General features: G+C 38.3%; 1 protein-coding gene across 1 annotated transcript in view; it reads right to left on the bottom strand.

Moving 5' to 3' along the window:
- The window catches only part of LOC110452944, a 65487-nt gene that overhangs the window by 11888 nt on the left and 35200 nt on the right, over positions 1-18399 (bottom strand). Inside the window, exons 8-11 of the mRNA XM_021501704.1 lie at positions 2698-2793; positions 1631-1747; positions 1051-1105; positions 617-659 (exon numbers count right to left, since the gene is read on the bottom strand). Coding sequence (XP_021357379.1) covers positions 617-659; positions 1051-1105; positions 1631-1747; positions 2698-2793 — 311 coding nt within the window. The remainder of the gene's footprint in view (positions 1-616; positions 660-1050; positions 1106-1630; positions 1748-2697; positions 2794-18399) is intronic.

Genomic DNA, 18399 nt, shown 5'->3' with positions numbered 1-18399 from the left:
TGACAGTGCACTGCACATCGTCTATGGATGATGCAGGTATACTGTAGGTTTATCAAGATACCTTTAATGGTTTAAAGTTACAGCCTGGACAAGATTATTTTAGAAGAACCAGAACAAGAAGAACCAACTACAGGTACTAATACAATCTGTCTCCCTTTTAGGGTTAGACACTAACTTGTTTTGCATGGAACTCCACAAGACTAGTTGAATAGATTATTTACTAGTCCTTCACCAATGTAACTAGTCCAAGATTTTCTGATAAGGAAACATCGCGACCTACAGCACGAAACATCAAATAATCGACTGTAGGGGACTAATTAATAACTACTGCCTTAAAATATGGTGAAATTTTAGGGAAGTTTTTATAATTATTATGCAATGTATCTTATTTAAAGCAGTATTCGAAAAATTAAAAAGCGATATTCTTATTTCATAATAATATTTTCACAAGTCCAAAGGACCAGTTGGTCCTTGCTGAATTTTCTACTAGTCCAGGACTAGCGGACTAGTGTTAATTTCGACCCCTGCCTTCATTCAAAGGGGAGACATAACTATATGACCACTCACCAGTGGTGTGAAGTTGGTCCTTCATACTATCTTGCCTGTATTTTCTTACCTTGGTGGAATCTTCGCCCCTGTTTGTACGCTGAAACACAGACCTGGAAAACACAAGTCATGTACTATAAAGCTCAACCCGAGGCAAACAAGAGATGCTAATACTCGTGCTTACACTAAAAGGGATCTTCTAAAAGAACTACCTTTTTCACCGTTTTTTGCAGTACCATAAAAACGTATATGTGAGCAGTCAAACTCTGTTTATAGAGACTTTTTTAGCTTTGGACACTTGTACATTATATTTTCTATTTAGATATTTCTATTACCCTACAGCCAACGTGTTACTCTTACTATGTACTATAATCAGACTCACTCCTTTTCCTAATGGGTTGACAAGTTTTCCGATGTACAAGTGACATAACGTTCTATTCTACTCGGCTGTAGACTTGTATAAGGCTTAGACAGAGATACATCAAAAGTCTACTTTATACATACCATGAGCTTGGTTTGGTTCGTGATATGGGTCCTGTCCCAATATAACCACCTTCACCTAAAATAAAAGTTGTCCTTTAATGTGTGTTGTGGGAACAAAAGAATAATTTAATATGAAACTATTTACATTGACTGAACCATGTGTTGAATGAAGAGGTGTTACATTTAAGGCAACATGCAAAAACAACAAAGTGAAGTATTATGGGTAATCTGTAGTACTCCACTCCCGACAAACTTTCTTATCAAACTGAACAAATAGCTCTAACTTAGTACATATCGAGGCACAAGACCTACACGTACATGTGGATGTAAAGAGGAGAATGTGTGACTAGACTAGCTGACTCAATAACCTCATTGTGTTCATGTTTATTTTCAACAACTAAGAAAATTACAATAAAAGCTAGTTGCTGATCTGTTAATGGGTAAATTTAAGAATGCATGCAAGTCTCAAAATTTGACATAAACATTGTATACCAACAACAAAACACAGTAACAAAAAGGAAAAGGGCTGATTATTATGTACCTAATCGGAGTGTACTTACAACTTACAATAGAAGTGTACTTACAATAGAAGTGTACTTACAGATTCCGGAGTGCAGAACTGAGTCCAGGAGAACACTTGATGAGCTGGCGGGAACACTTGATGAGTTAGCGGGTAGATCGCCCCTTTGGATCTCTCTTCCGCAATATAATTGGCCAACTGAAATAAAAAATGTACACCAACTTCAGAAACTTGGCACCATGCATTTAAGGATCCCTGTCAAACTGTCTTCCGAATAGGTATCTTATGGGAATAAATATTTTATAGGACACCAGTTTAGTCCCACTGAATATTTCCCACTCAGAACACTGATTATATTTTCTTTATTTCATCTTTATCTTTATATATTGTATTCATATTGTCTTGAAAATTAAGGGTCCTGTGGTTTTTCGTATATACAGTGACCACCCTTGAACTTCCGATTGGATATAACTGTAGCACAGTTGGGCTAGTACACTTCCATTGACCAGGTAGCTCAATTGGTTAGAGCAATAGTATAACGATCTTAAGTCCAGGGTTTGTATCCCGGTCCAGCCCCACTGTGTATCCCGGTCCAGCCCCACTGAAATGTTTACACTCAGAACACTCTTGATGCTATTTGGTTAAGTTGATCTTTAATGTTTTTTTACACAAATCCTGCAAGCAATTTGAAGCTATCATTTTCTTTTACAAATGATTTATCAAGGCATGCCAGAAAAAAGTTTCCAGGTACGGGGATCCTTAAATCAGATAAAGATCGTTAAAGTTGATTTTGACCTATCATTGTCCTCAGTGACATATTGTCAGAATCACAAGTATGATAAAACAGCTAACCAGGCTCTAGGTTTAGTGTTTCCATAAACCCCAACATTAGAGACTTGTGCCCAAAATAGTTGGTTGAACCCAAAGTTTCCTAGGAATGCCCCAGGTAACTAAGGACCTGGGAAAACGGAATCTTGAAAATATATCAAATTTCAAATTCAGTTGCATTTTAACTGGAGCTCCATACTTTGTTTCGTTGCGAGGGGATACTAAACAATTAACTATACTAAATACAATCATTAAACAAATTCAATCGGTGTTTGAAAACTTCAGTGCACAACTAGACTGGATTACTGGTACATCATTACCTCCTGGAAGTAAGGTTCGGAAAATTCTCCTTTTAATATAAAATCCCAGCTGCTTCCAATATCGACAATAAGTGCTTGACGGTTCTGTTCCTGTTTCTGAAGTAAGAATAAAAAACAATTATTTAAAAGGTAACTTTATAGAAAGCGTTACAACACGTACAGGAATTAAAGATAAACTTTATTTCTTTTACAATAATTATGAAACAACATATTTCAGCTTATACTATGGTGATGGTCCGGTTACAATAATTGCACGAAATGTGAGGCATAATCTATAGTCCTATGTAATTGCACGTGTTGTAAAAAATAGTATTTGTAGTTTTTTCCAACTCCTCTTATTAAGTACCCCAAACGAAGTTTGGGTACTTATTGTTTTTACTCCGAATTATTAAGTCACCCCGAACGAAGTCGGGTGACTTGTTGTTATTGTTCCGTTTCTTACTTATTATTAAGTCACCCCGATGGAAGTCGGGTGACTTGTTGTTATTGTTCCGTTTCCTACTTATTATGTGCCCCAAACGAAGTTTGAGGGACATATTGTTTTTGGTATTTTTATTATTCTTTCAATATCTTCCGTCGTGAAACTTTCCGGACGTAAACTCAGAGATGCCTGCACATTGCGTTTTAAATTCCGATCAGATCGTTGCCATAGCAACGACACGGTGGCTTCTGATTGGTCAATTTTAGACATTGTTCGATTTTAATGAAAATTGGTATATATGCGTATTAGGTCACTGCGATTTCAACCGCATAGGTGATGTTGCCATATCAACCACACAGAGGCTTCTGATTGGTCGAAATTTAGATAGTGTTCGATTATGATGACAATCGATATATAGGGGCATTAAAGGACTGCAAATTCAATCGCATACCTTCGTTTCCATAGCAACCACCCAGTGGCTTCTAATTGGTCGCAATTTAGAAATTGTTCGATTTCACTCAAATTTAGTATCTAGGTGTATAAAGGCATTGCGATCATTTTCTGATGCATCTTTGTGACTATAGGGTAGATATTGTTCGATTTTGATAAAAAGTGGTATATAGGGGTATTAGGGGACTTCGAATTCAACCGCATACTATACCATAGGATTGGCTGCCATACCAACATATGGAGGCTTCAGATTGGTCGAAATTCAGATATTGTTCGATTTCACTCAAATTTAGTATGAAGGTGTTTTATGCGATTGTGATCCTTTTCTGATGAATCTTTGCGACTATAGGGGCAGTTTGAGGGACTTCTGTAATTGTCTTCCATTACAATTAGTACTTGTTTGTATATTGTGTTTTGGTCATATGTCATTATTTCGGATATATAAAAGTAAAATGAAAAACTCTATACCACAGCTCCAAGAGATGAACTGAAATAATAGATTCACCATTTCGTGCTTTTAGCAAAATACTTACAGTAATGTAAGTCTCATCTTTGTCCAGAAAGAGAATCAGACACTTACATTCTTGAGATAATGCACGTTGATATTAGTAAAGTACAGAAAACATGACTAGTCGATTGACTTATTTGTGTTTTGAAACTGCAAGTCACATTGTACAAATGGAGACTACACGTGCAGGTTAGCCTGCACATCCTTGTCCCCCACGCCTGAACCTGGCCAACATTTAGCACGATTACTAGCCGAAGAAAAGGTAAAGAAGTGACTGAACTGATCGTCTATCTCTGCAGCTATCACACTATCACATCAAGCCAAGATATGACGTAAACACCTGTTACTCCCAAATTCAATATGACCACCTGCCAGACATCTTAGTTTTCCAATCATCCCCAAAATTCGAAATGCGGAACTAGGAACCATTTGGAACCTTCATGCGAAATTTGAGAAAAAACCCGTCTGAACATTCTGAGAAATAACGCTAACAATCTTCCACTCTCAAATTCAAGATGGCTGTCTATTGGCCATCTTGGTTTTCCCATCTGTCCCAAAATTGAATATGCGTAACTAGGAACCATGGGAACTTTCATATATAATTTAAGAAAGGCCCCTACAGAACTTTTTGAAAAATAGTGCTAACAAACTCACTCTCAAATTCAAGATGTCTACCTGTCGGCCATTTTGGTTTCGAGATCAGTCCCAAAACATGATACATATGCATATCTAGGGATCATGGGGAACCTTCATGTGAAATTTGAGAAAGATCCTTCCAATAACTTATGGCAAATATATATACAGCATTAACAAACTTGAACTCTCAAATTCAAGATGGCTGCCTATGGGCCATCTTGGTCTTGTGATCAGTCCAATAAAACGATATGCATAACTAAGGACGATGGGACCCTTTATGTGAAATTTGAGAAATATCCCTCAAATACTTTTGAGAAATAGCGCTAACAAACTTTCATTCTCAAATTCAGAATGGCTGGCTGTCGGCCATTTTGGTTTTGTGATCAGTTCCAAAAAATGATATGCATTCCTAAGGACGATGGGAGACCAATATGTGAAATTTGAGAAATATTCCTCTAATTCTTTATGAGAAATAGCGCTTACAAACTTTCAATCTCAAATTCAGGATGGCTGGTTGTCGGCCATCTTGGTTTTGCGATCAGTCCCAAAATAAGATATGCATAACTGGGGATCATAGGAAACCTTCATGTAGGATTTGAAAAAGGTCCCTCCAGTACAGCCTGAAAAATAGTGCTTACAAACTTTAACTTTCAAATTAAAGATGGCTGCCTGTCGGCCATTTTGGTTTTGCGATCAGTCCTAAAAAAAATATATACATAACAAGGAATCATGGAGAACCTTCATGTGGAATTTGAGAAAGATACCTTTAGCTCTCCAGGGAGTTGAGAAAGCTATTGGTTGGTTGCGGATAATAATTTGTGAACTGCTTTGAGACGACCTACAAACTAGGTAGTGATAAAGCGGTATATATAAAGAACCTTAAGTTATTATTATTATTAGTCTTGTGGTTATTACATTTTGAAAATCATATAAGTGAAAAAATGAAGAAAGCCAACTCAATGTTTGCCATGCTAAGAAGAACCTTTCATTTTATGGACATAGATATATTTCTACCTTTATACAAATGTCTTGTTCAGTCGCAACTTGATTATGCAAGCGCAGCTGGTATCCGTATAAATACAAACATATTAATTTAATTGAAAATGTTCAACACCGAGCAACTAGATTCTTACCTGGACTACAAAAATGATCATATGAAGAAAGGCATAAAAAGTCTAAATCCACCTACATTATCACACAGTCATATGCGTGATTGAAATAAGATGATCAGTGGCGTATATGACAAGAAATGTTGTACTTCTGGAAAATTATTGCCAGATGCCAGTGGCCATCAAACACAGTGAAAGAGGAAATTCAAAAAAACTTTTTCCACAAAAGGCAAACTCATTAATAAGCAGGAACTCTTTTACTGTGAGAGCAGCATGCATAATGGAACAATCTACCAGAACCTGTGATATCTGCTCCAAACACAAACTGTTTTAAAAATAGACTAGACAAGTTTTGTACTATGTACTTTGTACTGTATGATTTTGAGTCCGGTGAAGAGGATATATTGTTCAAATCCTGTACCGGAATAAACTTAACTTATAATAATTATACACGTAGTGACTGCCACAGTATCACCAAGCTATGGCGATATCGCCGCTTATGTGCCAGATCATTCTTGCGATATTGCCAGAAACCTCATTTGCATATGAAATCTGAACACGCTGTGATATCGCTGTAAAAATTTGCGGCCGTATCACAGCAATAGTGTACCAGACTCAATATTTCTGGAAGGGTTGGTAAAGCGTGATGCCCGTCTAGAGTTGCCTGCCTCAGAGGGTCCCGGATTCGAACCTGGTCCCAGGCTGTGCATTTTTACTCTCGTGCTACATTTGGTGCCTGTGTCACCAACCCTTGTTTCAAGTACTGGGTGAATGCTTGGCAAGGGGATTATACCCGAACTTGGGTTGTAAATATATAATGATGTCTTCTGTGGCGAAGACTTAATTAGAAAAAGGAGGGAGGAATGTAGCGGATCTGGACTGGCCATGGGCGACCAAGTTAAGCTCAATTGCATTGGTAAAGCATACGCGTCCGTTTAGATTTTGGCATTTTCCCGCTCCTACTACAATATTATTGTTATTGGTTGAAGACGAGGCTACTATCACTTTATGAATACCTGATCGTTCTGTGTCACTTCTGATGAACGCTTACTGGATGATTGACCATCTTAAAAAATAATGAAATTTTCGATTGACCTATCATGACTTGTATTTTCTTTTGGTTTCCTAGATGGTGAAATTGCAACAGGCGTTTTGTCTACATCGATATGTAGACATCTCCCGCGATCGAACCATCGGAAGTCGTTTCGGAATACCTCATTAGCTAAGCTCGAATGCGGTAAACGGCAGCTGTGTAAAACTAGCTTTGCGCACGCACAGTTTCCAATTTTTCTACAGCAAGTATAACTAACACCAATATAAAATATTATCAATAAGTTTAGTTGATATATTGAAATATAAATTATTATATTAACGCATATATTTTAAAAGATTGGTATTAGGAAGCACATATTACTATATACTAAAATGGCTGGAATAATCCAGAGTTATAAACTTTTCCGAACGAAACTCGAGTGTTCCGAAGAGCCATTTGGAACTTAGAAAATGTCTGTCAAGTTGATGGATTTGATTATTTAAAATGACAATTGGTTTTGTTGGCCTAAAAGAAAAAGGTTCAGAAATAGTTCTAATTGGTGAGAATCACTGTCATTTAATAATCTGTTGCATGTCATTGTCAACCAGAATGAGACAAATGAAAGTAGTTTGCTGAGGATTTATATGGTGAGGGTCCAGTAGCCTAGTGCAGCTGTTATGATGCCAAACTCAGTAAGAGCGCGGAACTATTATCATAATCAGTCACCACATACTCAAATATAATGTGAGTTTTTAAAATTCATCTTGATTTTTGTTATTTTTCGTACACAGCCTTGTTGAAGAATTCTAGTTTGGTTTGATTTGGGGAGGTGGGGTTGTTGTTGTTTGTTTTATATTTTTAATGAGGAAGTCTTGGTTTCTTTGACATGCGTCTACCTGAGGTAAGCCGTTTATTCCAAGTTTCTGGTTAATAATTTTACAGCAATTTTGAGGTAGGGATACAGATAATTGATGTCAGAAAGCTGAGTTAGTTGATTCAACATTTATCATTCACATCACTTGTTTTGGTTGTTATTGATTTCTGCTGATTATCCTGTGTTATAAATTCATGGTTTAAAGTTTGTGCTCATGTATGATGTGAGTTAACAGGTAAAGGATATGTACAACTGTTCAGTGTTCCTGAAATGAACTTTATCACACAGGGGAGCATATGGTAACTGGACATTTCCCCCAAAGTTTGAAGCAGATTCAACGAGAAATATTCAGTTTACTCATACATATGCTCAAAATATGGGCTCAAGACTCAAAAACTTGTGGATAGGTATTGTATAACTCTTTTTAATAATAACATCTAGGATAGATATTTCAGCTCAAAAACCAATTTATATTTTTTGATACAGAACAAATTCTGTTTGAGAATCAACTGTTTTAAACAGTCTTTTTTTAAAAAAATATATAGCACTGACACTCAATCCCTATTGATATGAAACATTTGAAATTTGAATATTTCTATAGTGCATAACTCGATAACCGACAACCTATAGGGACATGTCAAATACTACCAGGTACACATTTATATATACAATGGAAGATGGTATAGATAATAAATGGGCATCACAGTATATATATATTTTGCTGCACACTTAATTAGCATGTGACATGTCCCTGTAACCCACATCTAATTATAGGTAAGTAGTGGGATTATTATTGGAAGCCAATATCAACACATCCAACTAATACAGTAATTTAAAACAAGAGCTCCACGGGCCTAACAGGTCACCTGAGTTGTAATGCAATTGTTATTTGTTGTTGTGATATGACAAAATAAATATTACATATGTATAGCAGGGAATTTTGTCCCTCCCCAGGGAGAAATTGGTACCCCAATGGTTGAGAAATTCAAATTTTGATTCAGCACATCAGGATATTTCCATCCATGAGGAGGTTTTCATCATATCTGGGTCTGTAGTGGACAATTATTGTTTTAGCTATTTTGACCCCTTTCGGCTCCGCCCCTCAGGCCCTTAGCGTACACAAGATAACCATGTATGAATTCGTGACTACTGGAAATAGATAAATATATATTGAAAAGACTCATTTCAATAAACTATAGCAAAATGTATCCCCTCCCCAGAAGTAAATGGGCGACAATTGATAAAAAACTTATACATCAGATATACATCTCATATACATTAGGTATACACCTTCTATAAATCAGGTACACACCTTCTATAAATCAAATATACACCTTCTCTACTACAAATATAAACCTCCTATACATTAGGTATACACAACCTCTACATCCAGCTGGCATCAGCTCCTATAAGTCAGCTATCAACTATACATCAGGTATACACCTTCTAAACATCCGGTATATACCTTCTATACATGAAACATATCCGGGTCACTCCCATATATCAGGTTCTAGGTATACTCCTCCCATACATCAGGTATACACCTCCCATACATCAGGTATACACCTCCCAAACATCAGGTATACACCTGCCATACATAAGGTATATACCTCCCATCCATCAGGTATACACCTGATGTATGGCAGGTGTAAACCTGATGTATGGGAGGAATATACCTGATGTATGGGAGGGGTATAACTGATCTATAGGAGGTATATACCTGATGCATTGGAGGTGTATACCTCATGTATACATCAGGTATACACCACCCATACATCAGGTATAGACCTGCCATACATCAGGAATATACCTCCTATAGATCAGTTATACCCCTCCCATACATCAGGTATAGACCTGCCATACATCAGGAATATACCTCCTATAGATCAGTTATTCACCTCCCATACATCAGGGATACACCTCCAATACATCAGGTATATACACCTCCCATACATCAGGTATAATACACCTCTCATACATCAGCTAAGCACCTCCTATATATCAGGTTAATACCTAAACATCGGATATACATATCCTATATATCAGGTATTTACCTCCCATATACATCCGATATATTATAACTCCTATACAGCAGGTACACACCTCCCATACATCAGGTATACACCTCCAGAACATCAGGTATACACCTTCTATACATCAGGTATACAGCACCTATACATCAGGTATACACCTCCCATACATCAGGTATACACCTCCTATAAACCAGATTACACCTATGCATCAAGTATCCATGCACATATACATGAGGTATATGTCAGGTCCATATTCTCTGTAAGTAAGGTACCTCATCTATATAATAGTTGTCTGATTGGTTCATATTGATTGCATGCGCAAGAAATATAACATCATGTTGTTTGTTTGTGCTGGAATTATTGTGGCCTCTCTAGAACAAGAAGCACAGGGGCATTTATAATTAGCTCACCTGGAATTTTATCTTTCATTAAAAATTGTTGATTAACTCTTTTAATACAAGAAATATCAGCTTGGGTATCTCAACAATTTCCTTGTTATGACTTAAGGAGTAAGTCCTCAGTGTTTTTCCTCTGCATGCCCAGCAGCATATGGATGGGATCTTTACTGATTTCATGTAAAACTTGGGGACTATAAGCCCCTTGTGGCAGGGCAGGACCATGGAGCTAATCCTGTAAGCATGGATATATTCAGATGGTTACATGGTGGAGGATCTTAATGATCTTATTTACACCCACACTTCCTCTATTGACACCCAAATGCTCTGGCCCAATGACTGCTTTGCCTCAGTTTTATTTTCCAGACCTGAGTCATTTAGAAAGAGTAGGTTTTGAAGATGAAATGGCTTACTTTTCTCTTTACTGGAAAATATACAATAATGTTCAGATGGTGTACAAACCATGTATATATTATGTATCGTGTACATTGTATCTTCTGGAAAATGAGTCAATACACTATATATAATAGAGATGATGATATACAGGTACCTTATGCAATGAGGCTGTATTATAGAGGATACCCTTACTCAAAAGATAATGACTCTTTATAAGGTAAACCCAGTAGTGCGAGTTTATTCTGCAGTATAATCAACAAATTTCAGCAAGTAGATGATATATATTTGAAAACTGTCTCAGGAGATATTTCATATGCATCACTAATTATAGAAACATTATACAGAATATATAAAGATAGTATTATGTGTACATAATATATTTTGTATATATATATATATAACAAGGCAAAGTATTACAAGGCAATCCTTAGTTCCCCAAAGGTAATGATTTCTATATTACAAACAGTACCAATTATGTCAGAATGTAGCTACTGTTAGGAAAGTATCCTGATACATACTTCTTGCACTCCTCCATCCCAAGATGTCCTTGTATACCAAATCTAGTTACTCCAGGTGAAATGGTACATAAATACAGATTGCAAACCTATAATCACCCCCGGGAACCAGTGGGAGACTAAAAAGGTAGTAGTGTATATAGAATATATGAAAGTGGTAAACTTTTTATATTCTCTGTATACAACTTTGTACACCACTTTTTCCTTACTATGTACAGCTAAATAACACTCTCTGTATGCTCTATATATCACTCATTTATACCCTGAATACCACTCTCTGTATACTATTTATACCACTCTCTATGCTTTGTATACCGCTCTTAATATACTTTGTAGACCAATTCTTTTATACCCTGTATGCCGCTCTTTATATCCATGTTACAAGACCAATCCTTATATACCCTGTATATCACTCTTTATATACTCTGTATATCACTCCTTATATAAGCAGTATACCACTCCTTATATACTGCATATACCTATCCCTATATACTGTGTATACCACTACTTACATAATCTGTATACCACTCTTCTTATATACTGTATACCACTCTATATATGCTGTGTATACCACTCTTTATATATACTGTGTAAACCACTCCTTATATTCTGTGTGTACCCTCAATATATACATGTATAAAACTCCTTATATTCTGTGCATACCACTCTATATGCTGTGTTTACCACTTCTTACATACTCTGTATACCACTCTTCTCATATACTGTATACCACTCTTTGTGTACTATATAGACAAATTCTAATATAACCTGTATACCACTCTATGTATACCATGTATATCACTCTTTATATACTCTGTAAACCACTTCCTATGTACCCTGTATACCACTATCTATATACCACTCTCTATATACTCTGTATACCACTCTCTGTATACTATGCATATTACTCTTAATATACTCAGTACACCACTTCTTATATACCCTGTTTACTAGTTTTTATAAGCCGTATACAAATCATTATATAACCTTCTTAATATTTCTTTGTAAAGACATCTTGGTCATATTTTATAATAAACAAGAGGCACTTAGCTAGGACCAGTGTCTTGGGAAAATACTAACAAAAGTGTATCCAAATTTTAATGCTCAGCAATATATATATACTACTACAGCCAGGTATTACACATGTAATAACTACTACAGACAGGTATTACACATGTATTTACTATCACAGACAGGTATTACACATGTATTTTCTACTACAGACAGGTATAACACATGTATTTACTACTACAGACAGGTATTACACATATATTTACTATCACAGACAGGTATTACACATGTATTTACTACTACAGACAGGTATTATACATGTATTTACTATCACAGACAAGTATTACACATGTATATACTACTACATGCAATTACTTACTACAGAGAAGTTCCTATATATATTGCTGTTGTTGTTTTTCGGGGTAGAGGCTGAATGGAAAATAGTTTTATTTATTTATTTATTTTCTCATTATATAAATATCTGTTTTACCATGATATCTTATATTTGAATGGTAATAAAGTGCATGCTGTTACCATGTATCTGGCTTGTGTGAAATGCCTTTTAGGTCACACAATACAATTGTATCTCTACAAAATATATCTAGTGATCAGTATCTCAAAGACTTTAAAGAACATGCACCTGATGATGAAATATCACTTATCTGTAATATATGTATTAGATAATGAAATATTATTTCTTGTCTGTGATAGTACAAGTAAATACAAGTTTATAACCAGTTTGAAACAATGAATTAATGTTCCTTACATGACAATGTATTGATAGAACATAGAACAAATACATAAGTATGTTCCTTAATGTCTGTGATAGTTAAAACGATTTTATCTGAAGCAATATAATTAAATATCCATAGCCTATCTGTGGTAATTAATACAGGTGTATGACCAGTCTGAAACAATAAATAAGAAAATATGTTCCTAATATATCTGTGATAACCAGCCTGAAACAATTAACAAATTTTCCTTATATGTTTGTTATAATTAATACAAGTTTATAACCAGTCTGAAACAATTAATAAATGTCCATAACCTGTCTGTGAATTTGTACGGGTAATAATACAATTTTATCAAATTACTTTTAAAATATTTAGAGGAAATCCAAGAAGAAAATCAAGATAAAACATTTTAATGACTAAATTGTAAGTTATACATGCAGTAGGATCGTTTTCCTTCAGTAATGAAATTCATTTAGGAACCGCCCTTTCTCTACCACTTACCCACATCTCCCTTCTAATGCTTAACCTTTAAAAATAATTTAAATATTTGGTGGCATTAAACTTATACTTTCACTTTCACATACTTCATTTCCGGTTAAGAAATACGAAACTGAGGCTTCCGATTAGGTGCTTTACCGTGCACAGCTGCCGTTAGTCCGAACTATTCTGAAGTTTTATCGACTGTTTTTTTCTATCGGTCAGGCGTCGATTTTTTTTATATCGGTCTGGCATCGATTAACCTACGCCATACCGATATAAAAAAGTCGATAAAACGTCGGAATAATTCGGACTACGCTGCCGTTTGCCGCATATGCATTCAGCTAGCTCGATTGATCTGGGTTCCGAAGCACTTCCTTAGCAGGAACTGGAGAGATCGAGGATATATTTTGAGTAATTCTTCTTAACTTCTTGTGCATGATTGTTTCGGTGTATTTGACCCAAGATTACCATATTTCTCTATATCCATATCAATAATTCGGCACTTGGGCCTGATATAGGTTGAGGGCCAATCTGGGGTCTGATATGAAAAGGCATGTTATAACATTTTTACTAATAAAAAAACCTATGAACACTTTTAAAGAGCTTGATGTCATTCTGAGTTTTCCTCTTCGTGTTGCCGTTTTTCATGCTTTCGACAAACTACCGATGCTCCATTTCGATGTTAACAAATCTTGCCGCTTCCAACCTTTGGTCATTTTCTTTGACGATAAGTTAATATAATTCAAGTATTCGTTGAGCTATATAACGACTCGAGTACTGCCTCTCCATAATTGTTGTATATTCCGGATTTAGGTCCGATTCCGGGTCCCTCCATATTGTGTACATGCGTAGTAATATGTTCAAGCAATGGAAAAATAACCACGCAAATCAATCAAGGAGGTAACGGAGAGGTATGACATTGATTTAAAATGAACTGACGAGGTAGAAATTGTGTATAAAGTCTGTCGTTTGAAACGGTCAATTCCGACCACGTGGTTGTGTGCGATTGACACGTTCGGTGCAAATTTGACTTTGAATAGTATTCCCCGTTAGTTAAATCATATAAGGATGGCAGGTCGTGTGATCGACAAGATAGACTCTTTCGACCAGACCGTTGAAACTTGGGATGCCTATAGTGAGCGGCTAGGGCAATATTTTCTTGCAAATGCCGTGGAAGATGACTTGAAAACCCCCGCGTTACTTAGCCTTATCGGTGGGCGCACATACGGTACACTGCGTGACCTCACGGCACCAGACAAACCGGCAACCAAAACGTACCAGCAACTGGTCGAGATATTGAAGACACATCTCTCCCCACGTCCGTTAGTGATCACTGAACGCTTTCGGTTTCATAAGCACGACCAGAAGGAGGGAGAGACAGTACGGGATTATGTGGCACAGATCAGAAAGCTTTCAAAACATTGTGCATTCGGGGATACACTGCAGGAAGCTTTGCGCGATCGTCTCGTATGTGGGTTACTAAATGACAGCATACAGAAGAAGTTACTGTCTGTGAGGGAACTCAATTATCAGAATGCGGTAGACATCGCAATCGCCATGGAAACCGCCACTCGAGATGCGGTCGAACTAGGAAGGCACAAATCGGTGCCGGTTCATAAGGTACAGGCTGCCCACGGCCAATCGCGCGACTATCAACCAGGTAAAAAGGGTACACATAACTATAAGTCAGCCCCAACCCCACGAAAACCATGTTTTTGGTGTACCAAGAGAAGTCTGTACTAAAATTACTCTAAGGTGCTTTACAACATACGGATAATAGTAATGGTTATAATTGTGAAAACAAACAACAAAGGCTTGCAATCACTTTCATACATTTAACAAGCAATGTGCACATAATTGAACAAATAAAAGGGTGGTATTTACATGACGTCTTTGCAAAGATTCTAAAATGCAGACGTGAAGAGGTGAGTTTTTATGTCCCTCTGGAACTTGGCCAGGGTATTCGACTTCCTAATAGCAGATGGTAAGCTATTCCACAACGTAGCCGAAACCCTCCCAAAGCATCTGTTTCCGTAGGTCACAGTACGAGACTTTGGGACACACAACAAAGATTCTGACACCGACCGCAGTGATCTTGACGGCTGATACAGGGTAACAAATTCTTGTAGGTACGGAGGAGCTGTTCCATTCAGTGCCTTGTATGTGTATACCAGAATTTTGTACTGCGACCTGTATCGTACAGGTAACCAGTGCAACGAATAAAGCGCAGGTGTGATGTGCTCTCTCTTTCGAGTACGAGTAACTAGCCGTGCTGCAGTGTTCTGAACCCTCTGCAGACGACTAGTTAGTTTGTCAGATATACCACAGAGCACGGCGTTACCATAATCCAACCGAGAGGTAACAAGTGAATGCACCAAAATCTTGCATGCATCTGCAGTTAGAAACGGCTGAATACAGTCGATGTTCCTGATCTGGTAGTAACAGGATTTGGCAATAGCGTTCACTTGTTTCTCCATGTTCAGAGAACTTTCAAAGTATACCCCTAGGTTTTTAACAGCTGGAACAGTCTCAATAGTTCTGGCACCGACCTTGAGCTGGAGAGCCATTGTTTGCTGACACTTTGGGGAAAAGACGATTAGTTCCGTCTTTTCCTGATTAAGTTTAAGCATGTTGGCGTTCATCCAGATACTGATATCTGTCAGACATGCTTCCAGACTTTCTGAGACTGTATTCCAACTGTCTTGTGGTTTTATGACCATGTACATTTGTGTGTCATCAGCATAGCAATGACACACATCGCGGGCTCTTCCGGTACAACCGACTCGTGTTCGGTATTGCCTCCGCTCCAGCGATTTGGCAACGGACGATGGAGCAAGTCTTACAAGGTATCCCAGGAGTGCAATGTATCATAGACGATATGATAATCACTGGTGTTACTGACAATGAACACCTGAGGAACCTCGCCGAGGTACTGGGTAGACTGGAGAAATATGGACTACATGCAAACATTGACAAATGCAACATCTTCAAAGAGAAGATTGAATTATGTGGACATGTGATTGATTGGGAAGGTCTTCACAAAACGCAAGACAAAGTTGACGCGGTAGTCAACGCCGTGGTACCTAAAACTGTCACCCAGCTTCGTGCGTTTCTGGGTTTAGTCAACTATTACGGTAAATTCCTCCCGAATTTATCCACAGTGTTGAGGCCGTTACATCAGCTTCTGGAGAAGGACACAAAATGGTCATGGACACAGGACTGCCAAGTGGCGTTTGACAAAGTGAAACAGATGATGGTGTCAGAAAGGGTACTGACACATTACGACCCAAACCTTCCCGTGAAACTTTCCTGTGACGCCTCGCCTTTCGGGCTCGGAGCGGTTTTGTCTCATAAGCTACCGTCCGGTGATGAAAAGCCGATAGCGTTCGCGTCGCGCTTCTTAAACGCAGCTGAGAAGCAATATGCTCAGATCGACAAGGAGGCAGTAGGTATTGTATGGGGGATCAAACGGTTCCACCCATATCTCTATGGTAGACATTTCACCTTGGTGACCGATCACCAACCGTTGGTGTCAATCTTCAACCCTCAGAAGGGTACGTCGGTGACTAAGGCAGCCCGACTGCAACGGTACGCCATGTTCCTCGCGGGACACGATTATTCCATTGAGTATCGTAACACAAAACTACATGGAAACGCGGATGGTCTGTCGAGGATGACGCTCGATCCGAAGGTCCAGTCAGAAGAGGAGGACATATTGGATGACACGCATGTATACCAGGTGTCACAGTTGGAACAGCTGCCTGTGACCGCTAACAGGCTAAGGAAAGAGACCGTGAAGGATGCAATGTTGTCGCGAGTGTATGACGCGGCTATGCGAGGCTGGAGTGACGCGGTAGATAAAGAGCTACACGCCTATTATGAGAGAAGGAATGAGGTGACCGTGCAGCAAGGGTGTTTGCTGTGGGGTATACGTGTAATCATTCCNGATGTTCCTGATCTGGTAGTAACAGGATTTGGCAATAGCGTTCACTTGTTTCTCCATGTTCAGAGAACTGTCAAAGTATACCCCTAGGTTTTTAACAGCTGGAACAGTCTCAATAGTTCTGGCACCGACCTTGAGCTGGAGAGCCATTGTTTGCTGACACTTTGGGGAAAAGACGATTAGTTCCGTCTTTTCCTGATTAAGTTTAAGCATGTTGGCGTTCATCCAGATACTGATATCTGTCAGACATGCTTCCAGACTTTCTGAGACTGTATTCCAACTGTCCTGTGGTTTTATGACCATGTACATTTGTGTGTCATCAGCATAGCAATGACACACATCGCGGGCTCTTCCGGTACAACCGACTCGTGTTCGGTATTGCCTCCGCTCCAGCGATTTGGCAACGGACGATGGAGCAAGTCTTACAAGGTATCCCAGGAGTGCAATGTATCATAGACGATATGATAATCACTGGTGTTACTGACAATGAACACCTGAGGAACCTCGCCGAGGTACTGGGTAGACTGGAGAAATATGGACTACATGCAAACATTGACAAATGCAACATCTTCAAAGAGAAGATTGAATTATGTGGACATGTGATTGATTGGGAAGGTCTTCACAAAACGCAAGACAAAGTTGACGCGGTAGTCAACGCCGTGGTACCTGAAACTGTCACCCAGCTTCGTGCGTTTCTGGGTTTAGTCAACTATTACGGTAAATTCCTCCCGAATTTATCCACAGTGTTGAGGCCGTTACATCAGCTTCTGGAGAAGGACACAAAATGGTCAAGGACACAGGACTGCCAAGTGGCGTTTGACAAAGTGAAACAGATGATGGTGTCAGATAGGGTACTGACACATTACGACCCGAACCTTCCCGTGAAACTTTCCTGTGACGCCTCGCCTTTCGGGCTCGAAGCGGTTTTGTCTCATAAGCTACCGTCCGGTGATGAAAAACCGATAGCGTTCGCGTCGCGCTCCTTGAACGCAGCTGAGAAGCAATATGCTCACATCGACAAGGAGGCAGTAGGTATGTATCATATGGGGGATCAAACGGTTCCACCCATATCTCTATGGTAGAAATTTCACCTTGGTGACCGATCACCAACCGTTGGTGTCAATATTCAACCCTCAGAAGGGTACGTCGGTGACTACGGCAGCC

The sequence above is a fragment of the Mizuhopecten yessoensis genome, unplaced genomic scaffold (genome assembly GCF_002113885.1).
Source record: "Mizuhopecten yessoensis strain PY_sf001 unplaced genomic scaffold, ASM211388v2 scaffold6999, whole genome shotgun sequence".
Lineage (NCBI taxonomy): Eukaryota > Metazoa > Mollusca > Bivalvia > Pectinida > Pectinidae > Mizuhopecten > Mizuhopecten yessoensis.
The sequence above is the reverse complement of the archived record's forward strand: the minus strand, read 5'-3'. Positions and strand labels throughout refer to the sequence as shown.